This window comes from Halyomorpha halys, unplaced genomic scaffold (assembly GCF_000696795.3).
Source record: "Halyomorpha halys isolate HHAL.00 unplaced genomic scaffold, Hhal_1.1 Scaffold297.1, whole genome shotgun sequence".
Taxonomy (NCBI): Eukaryota; Metazoa; Arthropoda; class Insecta; order Hemiptera; family Pentatomidae; genus Halyomorpha; species Halyomorpha halys.
The window spans coordinates 675943-699336 of NW_027109687.1; the positions used below are offsets into that span (position 1 = coordinate 675943).

At 30.0% G+C, this 23394-nt stretch overlaps 2 protein-coding genes across 8 annotated transcripts in view; one reads left to right on the plus strand and one right to left on the minus strand.

The window, feature by feature from the left end:
• Positions 1-588: 588 nt before the first annotated feature.
• Positions 589-23394, plus strand: part of RNaseZ (ribonuclease Z) — a 29234-nt gene continuing 6428 nt past the window's right edge. For 2 of the 3 annotated variants that reach the window (XM_014420865.2, XM_014420864.3), the window contains exons 1-14: positions 589-1032; positions 1136-1322; positions 1497-1666; positions 1746-1837; positions 3584-3805; positions 5099-5234; positions 7026-7188; positions 8338-8468; positions 13417-13623; positions 13767-13909; positions 16870-17018; positions 18666-18855; positions 20784-21010; positions 21625-21758. In XM_014420865.2, the coding sequence (XP_014276351.1) occupies positions 761-1032; positions 1136-1322; positions 1497-1666; positions 1746-1837; positions 3584-3805; positions 5099-5234; positions 7026-7188; positions 8338-8468; positions 13417-13623; positions 13767-13909; positions 16870-17018; positions 18666-18855; positions 20784-21010; positions 21625-21758 (2423 nt within the window). In that variant the 5' untranslated portion in view covers positions 589-760. The remainder of the gene's footprint in view (positions 1033-1135; positions 1323-1496; positions 1667-1745; positions 1838-3583; positions 3806-5098; positions 5235-7025; positions 7189-8337; positions 8469-13416; positions 13624-13766; positions 13910-16869; positions 17019-18665; positions 18856-20783; positions 21011-21624; positions 21759-23394) is intronic. The other variant, XM_024361344.2, reaches the window with a different exon arrangement.
• The window catches only part of LOC106680873 (glucose-induced degradation protein 4 homolog), a 28998-nt gene continuing 8247 nt past the window's right edge, over positions 2644-23394 (minus strand). Inside the window, exons 4-7 of one of the 5 annotated variants that reach the window (XR_010843565.1) lie at positions 23079-23198; positions 14254-14393; positions 5129-5212; positions 2644-3021 (exon numbers count right to left, since the gene is read on the minus strand). The gene's annotated coding sequence lies outside the window, so the exon portion shown is untranslated. Of the gene's footprint in view, positions 3029-5096; positions 5213-14253; positions 14394-23078; positions 23199-23394 lie in introns of those variants that run through there. The other 4 variants (XR_010843567.1, XR_010843564.1, XR_010843566.1 and 1 more) reach the window with 4 other exon arrangements.

Consider the following 23394-nt stretch of genomic DNA (forward strand, 5'->3'; position numbering starts at 1 on the left):
ACATTACCTCGACGCCTCTGTAACTATCTTCTTGAGGGTTATCATCTAACAGAATTACAGAACTATCTTGTGGCTTGCACTTGACAAATTGAACCTAACTTTTACAAATTGATGATAAAGGTTAGACTATAATTCAATGGTCCAGTCATCTCCACATGACTCAATGTAGCAAATATCCTCCATCTATGACAAATACAAATCCACGGAGATTTGCCTATTAAGTTAGTGTAATTCCTTTGCACAAAGCTGATTTTATTCCTTTTTGCATTAAACACGAATTAAGTATTCAACACCCTATAAAACATAAAGTAGCCAACTCATTTCTTCAATTTATTTTAGAATACATTAGCTAGGTGATACTGAGAATGTATAGTCATATAAAGAAAATAAATAAATGAGATCAAATTTGTAATGTCTCATCTATTCTTCATAAACCCACTAGCTGGGAAATTAACAACGATACACCAAAACTAATTTAGGAACATTTGAAAAAGAAATGACACAATTTACTTTCATATGGACAGCTCGTTTGTACTGTCTTAAGAGATAAAAATCTTTTATATGAAATCGATTATTTATGTATATACAAATATATAACAGTATGAAACCTCTCTGAAGGCACATGGAGAGTTACCCAAGCATTTGTCAAGTTCTTTATTACTTATTATGAGTGTTTTTAAATTGAATGACATGGCATGATTATATCCCTGTTCTTTAACAAAATCTATAATATGACTAAAAAAATCAGTGCATCACCGGAATGACCATTCTGTTAAATTCACAGTTATGTAGTTTAAGATTTCAACCTTCCTTCAGTGTGTTGAAGGCAAGGTTTTCAAGTCATTCCAGGTTAAACGAATTGTTATTAAAGATGCCAAGAGATAATACTCAAACTCAAATTCTCAAGAAGCAAAGGGTAAAAATAAAAGAGAAAAGCAGCAAATATTCTCCAGGAATAGTCAATTTACAAATTTTGGGCAGTGGTGCTAAAGGAGCCCCTAGAGCTTTATATTTATTCACTGATCAATCCAGGTACGATTTAATTTAGGATTTTTTAGTTTTCAATGGTACATGTAAAGTTCTTATGTTTATTTATTTCTGTAATTTATTTTACATCTTTATATCTGGTTTATAGATATTTGTTTAACTGTGGAGAAGGGTCTCAAAGACTAGCTCATGAACATAAAATTAAACTCTCTAAATTAGAGCACATTTTTATAACTTATGGTTCATGGAAAAATATCGGAGGTTTACCCGGGGTGGCACTAACTCTTCAAGATGTTGGTGTTCCTCAACTAGTTCTTCATGGTCCAGAAAACATAGTATGTTCTTTTAATTATGCTTAATGATTTTAATTGTAAGTAATCAGTCACAATTAACTTAAAAAAGTGTACATTCATTTCTAAATATTTGTTTATTAATATACTACCCCTGTGACAAAATGAATACAATAGTTTTTTACTGTTATGATATTGTGATTAAAATATTGCTTTTAGGATTCCATGTTTCCAGCTACAAGAAGATTTGTTGTTTTAAAAAATTTGTCGATTAAAACAGCAAGTTGTACTACTAAAGATGTTTATGAAGACAACGTCATAACCGTAAAATATATTCCATTAGCTGCAACCCAAAATAGAAGACCTGTATCTGCCACTGATTCTATAGTGTAAATAAAGTACCCTTTTATTATAAATCAAAATAAGCTTTAAATTTGTTTTTTTGACAGTATATTTCTCTTGTTATAGTAGTGATGAAACTAATATTGAAGATGAAATTGATTATTATGAACATGAAAAAAAATCAGAAATGAAGAGGAGGAGTTCTTCTGCAGAACCTGGTTAGTCTTTTCTTTATTAAAGTTTATTATGTTTATGAATGAAGATTACCCTGTTTACACAAATTCTCCTTGTTTTGTAAATAATAAACATTTTGGTTTATACTATCAAACTTTGTATGATGCTAGAACATAATAGCTTTTTTCTTTCATTGAAATTTAAGTTAATACCTATATATAGATCATTATCCAAGTTCAATGCTATTTACTTAGGTACCAAACGTTTTCAAAAATTAAAATTGATCATTTAGGTATATTTTAATTTTGATACATTTAATTGATTAAATGTATCAAAATTAAAATTGATCATTTCCATTTTTTTTAATTCTTATTACCTTCACACTGTTTTTACTTTGACAACTCCTTGAAGCAGGCACACTCACACTAACATAGTTTTCATGATATCGACTCATTAAAAAATAGTCTGTACCTAGGGAGTCTATTTTTCAGGACATTGAGAACACAAAATATAAAGCATGAACATGATTTAATAATATTGGTCAAATTGGTAATCAGTATTTTGGATCAGTTTAAAAGCGCAAAATATGATGGTAAATTTTTATTTTAGAGGATATATTTAGTTATAGAACAGTAGATCTATGCACAAGGTTTGATCGCATCAAGTGTAACTCCGAAGATGAGGAAGCTAATTAATATGTGTACTACAGTAAAACAAATATGGGACAGACTTCTCAGTATATATAAAGACTATGCACCGAATATCAGCATTGTCTTTTTAATGAGTTTTTGAGACCTATGAGATGGATGCGAGCAAGGTTTATAGGATGATTCAGAGAAGAAAAATGAGGTAGAACTTCCAGACTCTTTATTTCTAAATAGAGTGCTTAATACATTATCATCTCAATACTTTGAGCTTATAAATGCAAGGTAGTCAGTTCCCAAGAGGTGCTGTGTTGAAGAGAATAACATTTCAATGGGAATAGTTGTATCCAAAGACAAAACTGTGCCAAAAGATAGTAGAAAATATAATAGGAAGCTTTGGATTTACCTGTAATGAGTTTTTTATATTGGCAGATTTTACCAAGTTTTAAAACGCAAGCATGGTAAAGTATATCGGTGCAGAAAGAATTCTGAATATGATGGTAGTAGTGTGTGAATGGTAGATTCGGGTGCTTATAAAATTGAAGTACTGATCAACCCTTACTGATGTTCCTTGGAACCAAAATCTAAAAACTGAGAATTTAACTATTACTATGGTTTTAATAATTAAAAATTGCCATTCAGTCAGGATTTCGGTAATGCCTACCAAAGTTTTCTATTTATATGCTCGACTACTAAAAAATTTTGCTGACCCCTACCTCAACGAATAAACTGATAGCTAAGACAAGAATGGTTGTCAGTGGAGGTCAGATATATATCAATGTTGTTTATTTCATTCTGGACAAACCAATTCTTAACAAGAGGTGGGAAGGGAGGGGTTAATGTTTTCTTATCAACTTCAACTAAATCAAGTTTTGATTTTAATAATTTATGACAAATGGTTGCCATTTTCTAGGTTAGAAGCCTGAATTCTTGATAATTACTGAAAACCATTTTATTATAAATCTCTCTTGTTTTCTTTTGAATATATGGTTTTGTTTATTGAAGTATTTATGATGATCAGCCAAATTATGTATTGTTTTTTTTTTTATAAATAAGTTAGAAAAAAGATCCTTCTAAACAGAAATATTTTATTTATAACAAAGTTTCTAATTGTACTATTAAATTTTTTATTAATTTTTTTTTTAGGTCCAAAAAAATTATCTGAAGAAGATGTGGTGATGTGTTATGCTGTTAAGTTGCAACCAAAACCTGGAGCTCTATGTTTAGAGAAGTGTGTTGAGGCTGGAGTTCCTCCTGGTCCTCTCTTAGGAAAATTAAAAGCTGGCGAAGATGTTGTCCTGAATGATGGAACTATTGTTCGTTCTGCCGATGTTACTTTAGCTCATGATCCGGGACCTTTGTTTTTAGGTATATTTATTTGTGAGGTTTATTAAACACAATATTTATTAAGAAAAGATTTTAAAAATTAATTTTTCTAACTTATTTTGTGGTAACTATGTGTGTGAATCTGAATTGTGAAAGGATTCCTTCCTGAGTGCTGTAAAGGTATATTTAGTCAATTTACTATAAATGTTACTATCCCCTTCTAATTCCCTGTTCTCTGAGGATGGCATTAACTGTAATGTTTTAGTATTGTGGAATTATATTATAATACCACAATACTAAAACATAATTAATAATATATTAAAACATGTATATGTAGTGGAATATCAAAAGGTGAGATCCATCATTCAAAAAGAATTGCTCTTAAAAACTTCTTTTTAATAAAATAATAAAAACCCGCAACACAAAAGGTGGGTTTGTTATATCATATTATAGGTTCAATATAACACATTGATTACTTTACTTAGTTATTTATTTACACGGAAAAGGATTATACAACCTAAAAAATAAAAATAAATTATTTCAAAACACCAAAATGTCTGACAAATAAATATCGCAAAGAGTCGCTTAGGCCTAAGTGTTATGCTGTGGGTTAAATATTATATGCTTAGTAATCAGGATTATTAATAATTAATTAGTCTACTCCCTTGATGTTGTTTAGTGATTCATATAGTTTTGGCATTTTGGTAATTTTATTTTTTTAATATATTGTTAAAAGCGGTAATTATTTTGGATAAGAGCTATTTTATGCAGCATGATATGAGCATTTTGTGATTACTTATCGAAGTGATATGTATATAGAACACTAATATTGTAAAGAAAGCTAAAATTATCTTCAAACAAATTAATAGAAATTCTAGCTATTTTAAAAGTACCCTCATGTTAAATATAATGTTGAAACATTGAACTTTGAGATTGAAATCTTCAAATATTGTAAAAGCAGGTTAAAGTATTCTTAACTGTATTCTCAGTATAAATAAAAAAGCTACCTAAATTCTACTAAAAGGATATTATCGTTTTTTATTTACATAAATAAAATCAACTCCCTGGTATTTAAGTGTTTGTCATGTATTTGTTTATTTTCTTAATTGTAAGTTATTTTTAAGTGAAAGATGAATTTGCCTATACCATAAGTAAACCAACGTATTAATTATATATAACTTATTAATACAACCAATTATTGGTTGTATTAATAACCAAATTATTTCTTTATGTGTTGTTAAATTTTTTTGGACTCATTTCTTGAGTCTTATTACCTAACTCATTATCATTGAAAATGATTACTGTAGTATTAATCTTAAAACATTTTTGTTACAGTTGTGGAAGTTCCCTATGAAAAGTTTTTACCTTGCCTTGAAAGAAGTTTTAGTCATTTTCAGTCACCAGAAAAAGAAGAAAATCATCCATTTCTTATTGTTCATTTTACACCTCCTGAAATCATGTGTCACCCAATGTAAGTTGGCCATTACAGAATGTTATTTTAATATATATGCATATATTTAAATATAAATGATATGGTAAATTGTTCGACTTCTGGTTTATTGTTCAATTGATTTGAACATGAATATTATATATATATTATAATATTAAAAAATTATTTAAAGTAAAATAAATGGAATTTTATATAGTTTTCAGTGATTCTCATATTTAAAGTATTGCTTGAGTTAAAATGAAAAGCTTTAATAATAAAAAGGAGAATTTTATTACATTTTAGACTCTTAATCTCAGGGCGGGTTTCTATGCAATCAGAACATGCATTCAGCTACTAATGACACTGAATTAAATTATTTATTAGCTACCTTTACAAATCTGCTTCAATTCTATTTTGAGCAATACCAATTACTCAATTTCTTCGTTGTCAACAAACAAACACTCACTAACTGTAAACAAAACATTTTGTCTTCTTTCCCAAAATGCTATTTCTAAAGGTCAACAAAAGATTCTCTTCACCTCTGCTCTCAGGAGAAGTCCTCTCGCCAGGCAATCCAAAACAAAGAGTCCCTTTTTCTTCTTGGGTGACTCTTCGATGTCTTCTCTTTTCAAGATGTCTACCATAGAGAGTAGCTAAGAGATCCACAGGACATCCTGCCTTTAGGCGATGTCATCCACCTCCTGCCTAAGCAAGGAATGATCAAAAACCAAGTTTTTTTCCTTCCCCTTTTCTTGTTAGTTCTCAACATCGATTGTAGCACTACGATTTTGAGTTTTTTCTTATGATTTCCTTTATGAATAATTTTCTTTAATACTTATTCTTAACTTCTATTTTTTCTTAAATGTATTGTAATTTCAATTATGATGGGAAGTTAAAATAAAGTTTTTTAAATATTTGAATCTGCTCAACATGGCCGCGATTCAATGAACTTTTTGCAAGATACCCACCGCCATCTTCTTTGTTTTGAATAACTATCTTTCCACTCCATGTATGACTGATCAAAATTAGTTAGCTTTCTTTTTTGATTTAACACAACAAATATACAATATTTAACGTTGATATATAAAATAAAAATATAACCAAAATTATTTATATATAAAAATAACTATTTTCTCATAAAAGAGGATATTACAACATACATACATATATCAATGTAATTCATAAAATATTCTGAGATATTGAGTATATAAACCAAATTGAAATGAATCCCCATATCAATGATAGGTATATATCTAGAGCAAGACGAACCCAGTGATAGAATCAATTCACCTCATCTTTTTGAGAAGAACCAACTAAGATTTAAAAAGCAAAATGGGGAAAGCCCTGGATCGTGGAATAATAATAAACTTTTCAATTAAAAAAATTATATCTTTATTAAATCATACCAGCATTACTCTGCTTTTATTTTTTTTGGAATCATAGAAATAATAGGAAAATACCTAAATTTATGGTAGTTATCCATTTAAAATCAATCGTTTACTACTTAAGAAAACACGAAACCATCAAGAATCACAATGTACTGTGGAAGCCGTAGTGTTTTTAAATATGAGGAAGGCAGGAATTACAGGAGGAAATTAATTTTGTTATAGTGGGTGGTAGTAATTTTTGGTGAAAAATATAGTATCAGATGAAGACTAATTACATAAAATCGAGGGGCTGACAGTTACTTGTTAGTAGCATTGTAAGTAATGTAGTCAATGAAAAGACAAAAATCTAAAGATAAATACATCTTATTTGTTAAGTAATAGTGTCTATATGATTACAGATTATATGAATAATTTTTGTTTCTCATTTATTTTATTTTGAATACAGCTACAAGAAATGGATGGAAGGGTTTCGTTTAACTACTCAACACCTTCTAGTGAATGAAGCAAACACTTGCTTAGGAAGTACTGCTGTCCACCGAGTACAGTACAAATTAAATCTAATAGAACCATCATTTTTCCCCCTCCTCAAAGATTCTGGATTTACCCAGGTGATTTATTTCGCTATTTACTTATATTTATTAGTGTATCATGTAATGTAAATTACTTTTATTAACAATCTCCAAGAAAAAATTGTTTAATTTTAATAAGAAAGGAGTTGCTAAAATGTATTTTTATTTTTTACTTTTAAACTTTTCTTTATCTACTAGCAGTTTTGGTATATTGTGTGATATTTTAAAATATAAAAAATCTGATACGATCACACAACTTTCACTTACCAACCTACTTATGTCTCCAAGTTTTATGTAGATTGGTTAGATCTTGTTGAAGTTATCGCTATTTTTGTGATTTTCAGGGGGGTAGGGAACATAAGACAAAAATTATGTTTTTATTTTTCTGTTACTATAAAAATTCATATTTTATGGTTTCTTGTGGTGGGAATAATGAATATATGAATGTATATGTATATATGAATGTTCCTGCCAAGAATACAAAAATTTAACAAGATATAACAAAGCCATAATGCAATCAGAAATGATTGGGCAGTCTCGGCTTTACCTGTTTGAATAGGAAGTCTTTGTTTCCATTTTTCTCTGTTAGTTATTTATAAAATTCTTTAATATTTTGTATTTATCCAATGTTTATTATTACCAACAATGAGAACTGGTTATTTTTTCGAATAAACAAAATTAAAAGTACTTTAGAGGAAGATATTTTAAAAATTCGGCATTTAAGCTCTGCCATACTATTTCAATGAGAATAAGACATGACTGTCATCAAATACCATCTTATTGTACATTGACATACCGACTTAATCAAAATAGTTTTAGTCATTTTTGGGAAAATGAAAAAATGTGAGAAATTGGTTCTATTTAGTGGCACTTCCAGCATATCAATTTTAACGAAAAAGTTGCTGTAACATCCCAGACATACTCACTTCTTAAATATGTAGTCTCAGTTTCATACGACTTTTAGATTTTGAGGTAGACTTACTACAAATAGGCCAATTTGCAATGCTTTGTGATTTGGTCTCAGGGGACCTCAAAATGTGTATTTCTATCGAAAACTGGAATTCGAATTTTTTCACAATTGCAATACTTCCCATTACTATACCTTCGCTTTTGTTTTATTTATTTATAATCTGTCATATTTTATTATTTCTTATAGTTGATTATTTGTTAAATATTATTTTCTTACAGGAATATGATAAGCTTAAAGAAAATATTCCAAATGGCAATCCTGAAACATTTGATTTATCCTCTGAGTTCTGTATTCTCAAAGGCAACACCACAGGGAAAATTTGGCTCAGACCAAGGAGACCTTGGGATGTGTAAGTAATATTCCAATGTTTTTATTAAAAATGCTGGTTTATATTAATTCTGTTGTATATAAATCTTATTGAGTGGATAGTAAAGAATTTATCTACTGAATGTTGTTAACGCCATAATATAATTACCTTGTAAATAATTGTAAATAGTATTTGAGTTTTATTAGTGTTTAATTTAGTTACATATATTTTTATTTGTATTGTTTTATTTATATTTAGTTATATGAAAAGAAAAAAATATGTAATTATATTTGTTTGTAACTATGAGTTATAGAGACAGTTGCTAGGGGCTGATGATTGTTGCTAAGGCGTCACCCTAGCAACGGACCGACCATCTTAGTTTTTTTATAGCAGTTCCGACTAATTAGTGGACCTGGTAGCGTCTTTAGCAGCCCTGTCTGCGTTTGCGCCTTTTTATTTTTACTTTTATATTTTTTTATGTTAGTTTTAGTTTTTAAAATGTTTAAATTGGCCAAATAAATGTTTAATTCGAGCCAGTTTGTTTTTTGTTCATTTTAAAGCCTTCCAACAAAAAGACATAGTTGATTTGAGGTGGCCTTAACATTATTTGGTCCTCTGGGCCTTGGATTAAACATTTATTGTTAAATATAACATAATTTTGGTAATCCGCGCCTTGGATTAATCATTTATTGTTAAATGTGTTCATAATTTTGGTCCTCCCAGGATATAGACATTTATTTGAAATTTTGTTCATTATAATTTTATTGTTTATATTAATAGTTGTTTTAAGGTAAGTAATGGGCCCCAAAGCGGATAAAAATTGAATTCAGTTATCAGAGCTTGAAGATGAGTTAGAGGATTTAGCTCAGAACATAAAAGATACTAGGGATGTTGGGTTTTCCTGCTCAGAAAATCCTGAAAAAATAAATTTATTTAAATCTTGATTATCTAGGTTAAATAGCACTTATGATAAATTTCAGGGGTGTCTCAAAGAAGCAAAATCTTTAGCAAAAATTTTGGAAGATGAATCTATCTCGCGATTTGACCTTTTTCGATCCGAGACTAGAAATCTGTATTACAAGGCTTTGTCCTTTGAGATCGCTGGGGAAACAACTGCGCCAGTCAATCAATGATCAAAAATAGTAATCAGTTGGAATTTGAACCGCGCATTAAATTACCGACCATAAATCTACCCACATTCAATGGAGAAATTTCTGATTGGGTTTCGTTCAAAGACACTTTTATTTCATTAATTCATAATAATGTAAACTTGAGTGAAATACAAAAATTTCATTACCTCAAGTCCGCTTTAAAGGGTACAGCGCTACAATCTATAGCGGCTATTCTGACAACTTCTGATGGTTATGAACAAGCCTGGGCAGCTCTGGTACGAGTGTGACAGCTTTTAGAAATATGAATCTTAAGGACCCTTCCGGATTCATATTATTGACGTTCTGTCTGAGATTATTAGATGTTAACTCACGTGAGCGTTTTGAAACTGAATTTGGATCTGTAGCGGACATACCAACCTTTGAAGATTTTTCCAATTTTATCCAAAGTCAATGCATACAATTACAAACCGACAACCTAACTTCGAATTTCAGTTTAAATGTGCAACATCCACTGCCCCACAGGTTTCAAAATATTACGAAAAGGGTCTTAATGTCCACTGATATGTCCATAACACAGATGCCCTAGCTCTAGTTCTTGTAATCAACGTAAAAGGCGACATCATTCGTTGTTGCATTTTTCAACATCTACTTACAGGTGGACGAATGACGGGGGTAGGAAAGTTCCTAACATTTCTTCTTCCTCCCAGAATAATAATGTATTAGAGTCAGATCCTTCCTCAGAAAATATGCCAGATTTTTACAAAATAACTAGGGACTCAAAGGGTTCAGTTTTGTCATCCCTATCCGAGTCCAGTGTCTCAGTCCTATTAGGTACCGCAAGAGCTAGAATTGAAGACCGTAATGGGCAATACTTGCCTATAAGAATTTTGATTGACTGTGGATCACAGCGATCGTTTATAACCTCAGCCTGCGCTCAAAGTTTAGGTTTAGAGCGGAGTGTTAACCTGCAGCCTTTGCATGGTTTCGGCGATATCCCAATAAAAGGTGGGAATTTTCAGTCGTGTTGCACCTTAGTGCCCCAGCACTCATTCCATCCTCGTCTTAAAACGAATGCCGTGATCATTCCAAAGATAACTGATAAGATACCACCTTGTCCTGTCCCTAATGTGATGCACAAACGTTTTCTACAGTATGACTTAGCTGATAAAACATTTGGGAAACTGGGTCCCATTGATTTTTTATTGGGTGCCGATTTATTCGGACAAATTCTATTGGGCGAGTGTATAAGTCAGGAGGGTTACCCCGATGCTCTCAAAACAATGTTTGGTTGGATAATCATAGAGACTTTAACTCAAAACATGGATTCAAAGGAGAAAAATATTTCACTAATGACCTCCTGTCAATTGCCACTTGCAAATGAGCTCAATGACTCAATAGAGAAATTTTGGGAGATTGAAACAGTTCCCCAAGTTGTGAAAATTGATCCACAAAATGTTATAGCGGAAGAACACTTTCGTACAACCCATTCAAGGGATGCAAATGGCCGATATATTGTCCGGTTACCTTTTAAAGATTCAATTCCTCTGAATCTTGGCAGTTATTACAATCCCACCTTATATCGGTTTCTAAAATTAGAGCACCGTTTACATAAATCACCGGAGCTGATAGAAAGTTATGACGATACAATCAAGGAGTATTTGGAATTCAATTATGTTTCACTGGCCGTTGCTCCATCTAGATATTTACTTCCACACCATTGTGTAATTAAAGACAACTTGCATTCCAAAATTCGAATCGTCTTTGATGCTTCATTATTTGCTGAACTTAATTCCTTGAATGACCATCTCATAATAGGTCCTAAGCTGCAATTAGATATAAGGCATGTACTGCTTAATTTTTGTCAATGCCCATATGTTATAGCCGCAAATATATGCCAAATGTTCCTTCAAATACAGACGAACCCGGATTATGTACCATATCGACATTTTATTTTCCGATTCCATTCTTCAAAATCAATGATGGGATATCAACTAAACCGTGTTACTTTTGGGCTATCTTGTTCACCATTCTTAGCTATAAGGGAAATTCATCTGTTGATACATGATAAAGGATCCTCCTATCCAAAACCATCTGTCGTCCTGAAAGATAACATATACGTGGTTAATATCCTAACTAGAGCGAATACTATTGATGAATCCCTCGAACTTCAGAAAGAGTTAATTCAGTTATTCAAAAGAGGAGAGTTCAATATCAAGAAATGGACGAGTAACACTCTAGACCTGTTAATTTCATTCAATTACAGCCAACAAGAACCTTTAAATTTTTGACGTGAGATAGACAATGGGTCAAAGAATTGGGAATACCGTGGTATCCTGGAATACAGTGGAGCTGTCTAATATATCATATTCAAAATTTAAATCAGTTTTGACCATAAGTGGCATCATATTTGGTGTTTCTCGAAGTTGTGACCTCTGTCAGTAATTTTTAAGGCAAAGTCCTATTCACAACAGCTATGAAGAGGATTTGTTAAGTGAGTATAGTCCTTTTCCATCTGTAATAGGTAAAGGTTATGGGGAATCCTTCAATTCTCTTTTACTTGTACATTAAACTTGATTACTCTGGTGCGTGTTTTCTCGAAAACACATCCATCTAGCAATATTGGGATTCGCTTAGGAATCAAGAATCAGGTATGTAGCCAAAATCTATTAAGATTTCAATGTAGACGGTCATATAGAAACATATTTAGTATAGTTTAGTTACAAAAATCCGATTAGCAACATTAAGGACATCTATCTACCTTATGAGTGTTGTGTGCTGCCCTCTTGCTAGCACAGACTAGGAAATTTGTTTCAAAGAAAATGGAAACTTAAAACGTACAGCAAGGGATTCTCAGGGTGGGCGGTCCCTTGCCCTTCAATTAAGGTAAGTAATGGGGCCCAAAGCGGATAAAAATAGAATTCAGTTATCAGAGCTTGAAGATGAGTTAGAGGATTTAGCTCAGGACATAAAAGATACTAGGGATGTTGGGTTTTCCTGCTCAGAAAATCCTGAAAAAATAAATTTATTTAAAGCTTGATTATCTAGGTTAAATAGCACTTATGATAAATTTCAGGGGTGTCTCAAAGAAGCAAAATCTTTAGCAAAAATTTTGGAAGATGAATCTATATATAAAATAATATCGCCATAATATAATTACCTTGTAAATAGTATTTGAATTTTATTAGTGTTTAATGTAGTTACTTATATTTTTATTTGTATTGTTTTTTTAGATTTAGTTATATGAAAAGAAAAAAATATGTAATTAAATTTGTTTGTAATAATGAGTAATAGAGACAGTTGCTAGGGGCTGATGATTGTTGCTAAGGCGTCACCCTAGCAACGGACCGACCATCTTAGTTTTTTTATAGCAGTTCCGACTAATTAGTGGCCCTGGTAGTGTCTTTAGGACCCCTGTCTGCATTTGGTTGATATTATTTTATTTGACATTTTTTGAGTGTACTCGTTATCACAGCAGTTCGGAACCAGAGCACTTCTGTTTTTCGATTTTAATATGAGTTCCAATTAATTAATTTGTGCATTATTTTTGTCACCTCATTAATGTTCTGAACATTACTTATTCAAGTACTTTTTACTAATGAAAAATTAAATTTTTTCTATACACTTAATCACTTTATGAGCTATTATATTTCCCATTGTAAAATTTAAACAGAATAGTTTTAATTGTTCTGAAAGATTTAAGCAATTGAGCTAACAATATTAGAAAATATTTAGTATGATATAATTAACAACTAATAAAATAATATGATTATGACAACTAGATAAAATGTTTATGTCTTTATATAAATGGTTTTTGAATTAACATTGTATATCTTTCATATGTGTTCTCTCTTAATCTTAAATATTATCTCTTTTTTTAGCATTGAGTCTCTTCAGATAGATCCAGAAGGCTTTAAAACTGAGGCCAAAGGAGTCGAGGGGTTCTCAGATGAGGTATCAAAATTCCAAATGGAACTAGCAAAATTTCCACCTTCAGTTGAAGAATATCCCAACATAATATTTTTGGGTACAGGTTCTTGCATTCCAAACAAAACAAGGAATACATCAGCGATTCTTCTGAGTATGAGGTTACTAAAATTTATTAGTTCTACAAAGTTCTTAATATATTATCAAGAATTAATTTATCACCATTATTACCACCTCTGATTTGACTATATTTTATATTTATATTTTAATTATTTTATTTAAATCTAAAATATATTATTTTCAGTGATGACTGTAGAATTATGTTGGACTGTGGTGAAGGTACTGCTGGGCAAGTTGTGCGCTATTTCGGGCCTAAAGAAGCTTCCAAAGTTTTTGCTAGTTTACGTGCTGTGTATGTTTCTCATCTCCATGCAGATCATCACATTGGTAATTTTAAATGTATTGAATTATTAAATTAAATGAATGCCGTATCTTTAAATTTTATATTCCATTACTGAAGTTATTTATAAAGTTTTATCTCACCAAGCCTATAAAAATTCACTGATAAATTAGTCCTTATGAGGACAGTTATTGAGTCTTCTTAGAAGCTGTAGTTCACATTAATGTAAAGCATAGGATAACACCCTCCATTATGATTGTTAGGGACATCCACTAAGAGACATTAAATCGTGACTAGTATTCAGAAAAAAAAATTTAAACCTCTCCTTCTAAATTTGAAGTTATATGTTTCAAGATAAGTATAATCTAAAATCAAATAAAAGAATTCCTACCATTGTCTGTTCACAGCTTTTCTCCAATACCTGAATACCAATTTTCTTTCTGTTTTAATTTGGCACCTTAGTCACATGTCATCCCAGGATGATCTTGTAAGATTGCAATTTCCAAATATTTTTTTAGGATTTATGTGATTCTGAAACAATTTTTTATTTATCCATATAATTAAGTGAATATAAAACCTTTTGTAATAATCTGCAGCGTTTTTCAAATAGTAATTGGAAAAACCTTTCAAGGTTAAACTAAGTATGTATTTGCTTTGTGAAAAAAAATCTTTAGACAACAGTATAAGTTAATTGATTTTTTGGAAGTATAAGTCTTGATAAGTTTCACCTATAAACTTAACATTCTCATTGACATAAAAATAATAAAACGTTTGTTCTTGGTTAGTTTATTTTTAATTTTAATCTTAAAGTTGAAAATAAAATCCATACCGCAGCTCAAGCTGTTATACCTCACAAGTTCCAAAAAATCATTAAATATTTAAAAGAAAAAAAAAAATCAATGCATTGTTCCAATGGTATTCAATAAAATGATTTTTGAGACGAGATATCTATAGAAAAGAATAATGCTTTAAATCTTTTTTTTTACTTATAAGGTATCATAGTTCAAATAACTATATGTAAATAATGCCATTATTTCATTTTTGTATTCTTTTATCACAAGATTTGAATATCTATAGTAAACCACTTTTTTTGTTAGTTTTTCTAGTGGGATTAATAAGTATCAACCAAATGATTGGGGAAAATCAATTGGACTACATAACACCCACAATTTTTTAGTATATAACTATAAACATTTTTTATAACAGTTCTACATTATATATATATTTGTAACGTTTTGACCCTAATTCATCATTGGGTAGCTAAAATATTTTTTTCCTAATTAGGTAAAATTTATTACTTTTTTGAAAACTAGGTTTAGAAAAAAAAAAATAGACCTAGTATTTAAAATGCAGCTAAATATTTGTCACTTTTCCATTTTTTTTTTTTTTTTTACATTAACTTTGTTCAGACTGAGGCTTTAGTTGGTTAGCGATGCTACTTGTTTAATCTATTTAGGAGTTCGGCATATGTTACATTTAAATTTTTTGTGTCTCTTGTGCATCATTTTGATTTTGCACTATTGTAATGGCTTCTAAAAATTTTCTTCTAAAACTATTCTTTTCTTTTTATACTATTTTAACATCCTGAAAATCAAAATGACGTATTTCTACATGGTGATCTATGTGATGGTATGTAGTAATATAATAAACAATCGTGGCATGGGTGTGGTCCAATTTATTTCCTCAATCATTTTAATTTTAATTAAGATTTAAGAGCTGTGAAGTTCGTCCCAACCTCTAAATTTTTAGAGGTGTGGAGTTCTCAATTATTTTAAGACAAATTTTTATTGTTTGAGTTATGATAATACCATTCAAAGAATCAAAACTGTCGGTTATCAATTATCAATAGCTAGAAATTTTACAAGTCTGAAAAAAAAGTGCTAGTTTAAGACCCTAGAATTTTTTTTTATTAACTTTAGTGATTTTAAAAAAAATTAATTAAATTAAATCTGTACCGCTACAACTCATGAAGGATCAGGGATGCAGTACTTTGTAAGGAAGTAATATTACTATTCCATGGTCGTCCAAGGAGATAATTTGGTCAGAATCACCAAAGCCACAGGGCTGACTCATAGCCACAGTGAAACAGATAATAATTATCTGCCACAGCCTGATTTGGAACCCGTTGGAGTCAGTAGTCCATTGCCTTACCCATGAGCTAGTCCTACTTACTCTCAGCGATATTTTTTCCTAAGGATAATTTTTATAACTCTTAGGTGAGAGAAGAACTAACAGAACTGTCGGTTATCAACCAAAATTTTTCATTATATTTTTTGGTAGATTTTTAACTCAGAAAAAAAGAACAAGTTTTAGATTCTTAATTTTGCACTTATTTGGACTTGTTCGATATAATTTCCAGCAATTATTTTGTGAAAAAAAAATTGATCAATAACAAACAGTTCTGTTAAGAGATCTGATAGCCAGCCTAAGAGTACTAAAAATTATCCCTAATAAACTAACTCCTTAATAGCAAAAAAACTTAGGGTCTTAAAGTTGCACTGATAATAAAGTTAGCCACGCATATCGTCTTAAACAACAGAGCTATTTCTCAAAGAATTTTTTAGAGCTTTTTATTTCCCAGGTTAACTATCAGAACTTAAAGAATTAATAATTTTCAGTACTTCTCGCTTCGGAAATATTCATTCAAAAATTATTGTCGTTTTTCGGGAGCACTGTTGAGAATTCTGTTAGCTCTCAAAGAGTTCTAAATATTGTCTTTAAGAACCAAAGTTCTAAATTTGGTAGCATAAAAGTTAAAAGGTGTCATAGTTGCACAAAATGTGTAGTAAGTTGTACATACTTATGAACGGTAATTTTCATGTCTTAAACGAGAGAACTATTTTTAAAATAATGGTGCACTCTTGAACTCTTATGGGCAATCAGAACTTTAAAAATTTAGTGGATGGGGACCCAACTTCACCGGGGTAAAAACTTATATTTCTTTTTCTTAGTTTTGTTAAGTTGCCATTTATGTCTTATTAAGCTATAAATTCTATTTTTGTTCTAGGTTTAATAGGAATTTTGCAAAACAGACCTCAGGATGCTCCACCACTTTTTCTCTTTGCTCCTAGTCAAATTATGACTTGGCTTAAATTGTATGAAGAGTATTTTGAAAATATACTGCAATATTTCATTTTAGTTCCTAATACTGATATGGTTAGTAAATTACTTTTTATCAATAATTAATTAATTATAGATATTTTATAAATAATTTAGCAAACTTTTAATATGTTTTCTATACATGTCTTGTTTTGTTTCCCCTCTTCATACTCTTTTTAATTTTCTGTTAAATTAAAAATATTTTATACAAAAAACAAAACAAAAAGCTTTTATGGAATATGTAAATATATGGAGTTAGGTGTTTTCAATTTCAACCTTCAATCTCAATGAACAAAATAATGAATGTCAATTTCCACATGTCTATTCTCATAAGTCAAAATCGATATTTCTAAACAAGATTATTACTGGAGATAAGACTAGGTAACATATAAAAATATCTGCAAAAGACTGTAGTTCAAAATGGATTGACTGCCCCTAACACATACACACACCAACCCCTCAAGTTTTTAAGTCCTTATCTACAGAATGAAAATAACTAAATAAGTTTCTCTCAGCAAAATTGGTAAGCCGTTCTTTGATATAAATAGAACATTTCTTCAGCTGTCACAGCTTTAATGTCTTCTTTGAATTTCCAAATATGCACTTTTGTTACTTTCTTTTTAAGGGGTTAAGAGCTTACAGTTCAGGGTAATGTGCACCAGTAAAGACTGTTGTTAAAGATTATTGAATTCTTATGTCTTATTTTAAATAACCAACCTATTCTAGCCTTGAGTATGAGGCTCAAATTTATTCCATGGAACCACTCTGAAATGAATCTCAATCTGCTTCTTTTTGGTTTCGAACTGGTGCCACTTTTGTCCCAAGAATGATATGATTTTCACAATTTTTGCCCATAACCATATTTACTAATTTACTATGAGTATATTTTTAAAATGTATACTTATTAAAAAGATTTTTTATTGATACATAATTTAGAATAAAATTAAATATATATAAAAATAAATTCAACTTCAGTTTTAATATTTCATTATGAATCTCATCTTTATTTTCTTACTTTCATTTAGGTATATATGGAATCTATAGTAAGAGGAAGTATTTCAATTGTGCAAAATTTTGAATTCAAATTTTTTTGGGGAAATATTTGTTTTGAAATCCCATGAGTTCAAATAACTATGTCGTACAAAATGATTTGTGTGTGTGTAAACAGCCTAACAAATGAAAAATTTTACAACAGTAAAACAGTTACAGTTTATAAAAAACTACTTTAATGATTTTGATTAAACTCAGTGAATCAGTGTACAATTAAGTCATCAGATAGGCCTTATTCTCGTTGAAATAGTCTGGCTAAAATGAAATATTGGTCTTAAATGACAAATTTTAAAAAAATCCTCCTCTAAAGTACCTTTGATTTTGCTTATTCGAAATAAATAACAAGTTCCCATTGTTAGTAATATAGAGTATTTTCTAGTCAAACTCCAAAATTAAAAATAAACCGAAATGCCTATACTCGATTAAAAATCTGATTGTAAATAAATATCACACCTTCGTTATATTTTGTTAAACTGTTGTATTCTTGACAGAAAAAAAGTTGATATTCATTATTTTCACCTTGAGAAACTCTGAAATGCAAATTTTTACACTAAGTGAAAATTGTGTGATGCACGCTCCACACCAGATTTTTGTATTATAAGTTTTTTTTAAACTTCAGATTTTATAATTTATTTATTTATATATATTTTTTAGTTTTATACACATTATAAATTAAGAATGGACTACAGAGAGAGTTTGAAAAGTGAGTTAAATATGGAAACTATTCAGACTACATATGTACGGCATTGTCCTAATGCTTTTGGCGTTAGTTTAACATCAAGGGATGGTTGGAAACTTACTTATTCAGGTGATACCATGCCTTGTGATAATCTTGTTGAATTGGGTAAGTGTTTTTAATTATGTAAATATATATAAACATTATATCACACATTTTATTAGTAAATTACTTTTATAGGTGACTGTACAATCACAAATTTGTAGATAACCAATATTATTACTTAGTACAGTAATGATCTCTATATTCCTACCCCTTGGGGTCCCTCCGTTGGCCAATCCTGTCAAACCTCTCTAAGATGAGCTTAGGAGGCGTATACTTATCTTATAAAACCAAAATATGAGTTAACAATTAAATATCATTCTTACAGAAAGTGATGTCACATTATTTGTGGAGACCTGTTCATGGCTTTAAAACTGATATAATTTTTGAATTGTAGTAAAAAGAGTATTTACTTTTTTCTTTTGTAAATATTTGTTTAAATTTTTTTGTAAATTTATCGATATTTTATTGCTCTTTCCTATTCAGGCACTATCTTCTCCACTCCATATTTTAATCATTTAACTTAGGTACGAATATCAAAAAAACAACCATTCTATGCATGCATAGTTGGATCATGATAATCCTTGATTTGAACTATAAAAATTGAGAGTATGATGGTTTGTGAATTGTAGTACTAATTAATGTATAGGTAATTTTTCTTGAACTGCTTTTAAGAAAGCCTATTTATTTACTTTTGGTTAAGTAGATTGTCATCTCCGTTTTCTTTTCCTTAAACTCTCTGCTTAAAAACTTTCTCTCACTTACAGTGCCTCTGTTTTCTGGTATAATATTGTCAGAAAATAATAAATTCTGGATACAAAATGGGAGGCAATATCTTATGTTTGATTTTGCACTCCTTAGTTTTTCATTTTATGATAAGTTTCAGCCACCAATCTTCAATTATGCCACCTACAAGTTTTTCTTAAAGATTTTCTCCATAATTAACATATCTTCCATTATCAAATTTGTAGCTGAAAAATTTAATTAGGGTTCGTTACTTACAGGAGTGTGAAAATCCATTCTTGAGTCAATGCCTCTTCTATTAGCTTCTGCCAGTTGTCTCAATCTTAAGTTACTGCCTTCCAGTTCTGGGTCCTGAGCATGTAACTTGCATCACTTGCCACACCATTCTCTCAACGAAGCTTAGGTCAGCCACCTTCTCTTGTTCTGATCATGCGTTTAGTCAAGATTTTTTGAGGGATTTTTAGATTTTAGATTCATTACATTCTCAGCCATGCCTAGCCTTCCCTGACATTTAATTGTAACGAATAACATGCATATCATTTATGCTCAATGTATATACTCTTATGAAAAAGCTCCCATCCAGTCTCATCTATTATTTCTTGTCCCATTTCTATATTTCTGGTCTTATTTTGATCAATTTCAAGTCCTAGCCTTCTAGGAGAAAAAAAAAGCTTCTGGGATGGCTCTGAAAGATCTTTCAATACTGTCAAGATCAACTGCATAGCCTAGGATCTGCACTGTTCTATTAATTGTAGTCCCAGATGTGTCTATGCCCAGGTCTCTTAAATTTCTCCATAGCAAGAATCAGGAAAAACCTTGCTTGTAGGGCTTCTCCCTGAAGTACGACCTGCTCATATTTAACCTCTTGCAATTTCATTCAGTACAGCCTATTTTTTTTGTTATATCTAGATCTACAAGTGCATTTTACAATTCTTGCCTGTCAATACTGTCATATCGATTTTTATAGTTGTATGAATAGATGACAAGTTAATATTTTATGCTCTCAACCCTTTTCCAAGATCTGATGGAGTGAGAAAATTTGATCAGTGGTTCCCTAACACGTGTGTTCATTAACGTTCTAGAATAACTTGAACTTGAAATAAAATTTTTATGAAATTTTTTATCCATGTTTCTTCGTATTATTATAAATATTGTTATATACATGTTTTGTTATTCCTACTTATGATTTCTAGCATTGCCATATGTAATACTACCATGCCATAAAAATATTCTAATATTTTTATCTGCAGGTATGGGGAGTGACGTTTTAATTCATGAAGCTACTATGGAAGATGATCTTGTACATGAGGCAAGAGCAAAAATGCATTGTACGACATCAGAAGCAATAGAAGTTGGAAAGAAAATGAACGCAAAGCATATCATTCTGACACATTTCAGCCAACGTTATGCAAAATTGCCCAGGATAGTAGGAAATGACTTAGGCAACAATGTTGGTGTTGCTTTTGATAATATGAAGGTATTGATAAATTTTTAATATGTCTGATTGTCATATTTTTATTTTCACTTGTAAATCCTGTTTCCAGGCTGGCCTTTTGTCTTATTTAACCTATTTTGCTACTTATCAGTTATATAAATTTCAAAATTTTTCTTTGTCAGCTTATACATTAAATATTTCTTTAAGTCTTAGTAGGACCCATAAGAAAAACATTTAAAGAGCTGGAAATATATCTCTTATTTCAATTTGTTAATGATTAGAGTGGCCATTTCAGTACAGAGCTGGTCTGTTTCAAAAGTTATGAATTAAATATAATCATATTTTATCTTGCTAGATTATGAATTTTAGGTTGAAATTTGGTTTACTAATATTCCAGAAAAATTGAATAATAATTTAGGAAACTATATATATTCCATTGCATTTATTGACTGTGACCCCTTTGAATTAAATGAGCTGAAATTTGGTTTGTAGGAGTGTTTACATAGCAATACCATAAAACAGAGTTTAATTTCAGTCAAAATTTTGTCCTGTACAAAAGCATTTTTGCAATTTCTCTGTTTTTATCTTAAAATCTATTAATCTTTTTATTTTACTTTTTTTTTTTTTTGGGACATTAAAAGATTTACTTTTTATAGGTTCGATTTTGTGATCTACCAAAGTTGAAGCTACTTTATCCTTCATTAAAATTAATTTTTCATGAAGAAATTGAAGAACTTGAAGAAAAAGCATTTAGAAGAAAATTGAAAGAAGAAAGAGCTAAAGCAAAAAGGTAGTATTTTATTTTGTAGGGTTCCTTTTATTAAAAGACTCCATTAATTTATTTAATTTTTAATTACATTTAGTTTTGATACTGATTCAAATGTTATTTAGAAATAATACCTTTTCTAATTTGTATCTGTTACATAAAGTGTAATTTGTGAATATGTTACGAGAACTTATTTATATATTATTATAAATATATACTTGTATATACTGTACATTCTGTTTGTAATATTCATTTTTTTTTTTTTTACTTTTCCCCTCATATTATATAATTATCTTATCAACTTATTGGCATATAATTTTTATTATTTTTCTTAAAAGTTCTTTCCTCTCCTGTTATTTATACTTTCTTTTACCTATACATGGAATATATCGTAAGGGATATAAATCGTATGTACGATATATGGAATATATCATAAGTAAAATTTTTAATTTGAGTTTTTGACATAAATACAAATTTTGAAGTACCATGAGTCCAAAATGGTCAACCAACCAAAAACCAAGTGTCGCAAAATGGTCTGTATATATGTGAACATATAACAGAAACTTATATAACAGCAGCAGAAGTGCCACTTAATAGAATCGATTTTTCACATTTTTTTGAAAATAGCTTTAATGATTTTGATTAAACTAGGAATGTCTATGAACAATGAAATGGTCTTTAATATCAGCTAATTCTTATCCTCATTGAAATAGTCTGACAGGGCTTAAATACAAATTTTTGAAAAATCTTCCTCTAAAGTATTTTTAATTTTATTTATTTAAAAAAAAAATAAACAATTATCATTGATAAAAATAATAAATATTGGATAGTTACCATATACAAATTTTTATAGAAAAAAAAATTTTTTTGTTCATAATTTTCACCTTCTCTGATCTTAGGATTTTTTTTTTAAACAATAACTTCAACATGATCCCACCACTGTACACTAAACTTAGGATACACATGTAGAGTGGGGTGATTAGTGAAAGTTGTGTGATGTCCACATCACACCAGATTGTTTCTTAAACTTGTCCAAATTAAAATTCATGTAAAATGTTTAGGATACAATTTGTTAGGTTAGAGGTAAAAGTGATCAAGTGCCATTGACATTTAGCATTTTTAATACCAAGCTAACGATTTAATCTTACAGCTGTTGTATACAATCTTTATTTGAGACTTGTGCTCTTGGAGCCTGTTTCAACTACATTTAACTATTCTAATGCATTTCTAAGAATAATTCATAATTTAAACAGCACAAATTATTTATGGAAAAAAATTTAGATATTATTAGTAGTAAATAATACTGAAGTCCATGAGCAATTGATAACAATAATAAATGCTCACCTTAGAATCATCATTGTTTTTCATCATCGGATCTCATATTGATTGATGTATTCCTGTCAACAAGCTTAAACCCCCTTCCTTTCTAATCCAAATAAGAAGGCTGGAGGACCATGTACAGAACTGTTAAGACAAAATTATTCAGTTTTGCATGTATGTCTCTCGTACAATAGATTTTAGAAATCGGGGTGCATAAAAAGGGCCTATGCCATATGGATATCATAATATAACTTTGTACTTTTTCCGAAACATCATTATTAGATGTAATTAAATAAAATTTAAATAAGGAAGAGTACTTTTCATCCAGTAGAATATTTTT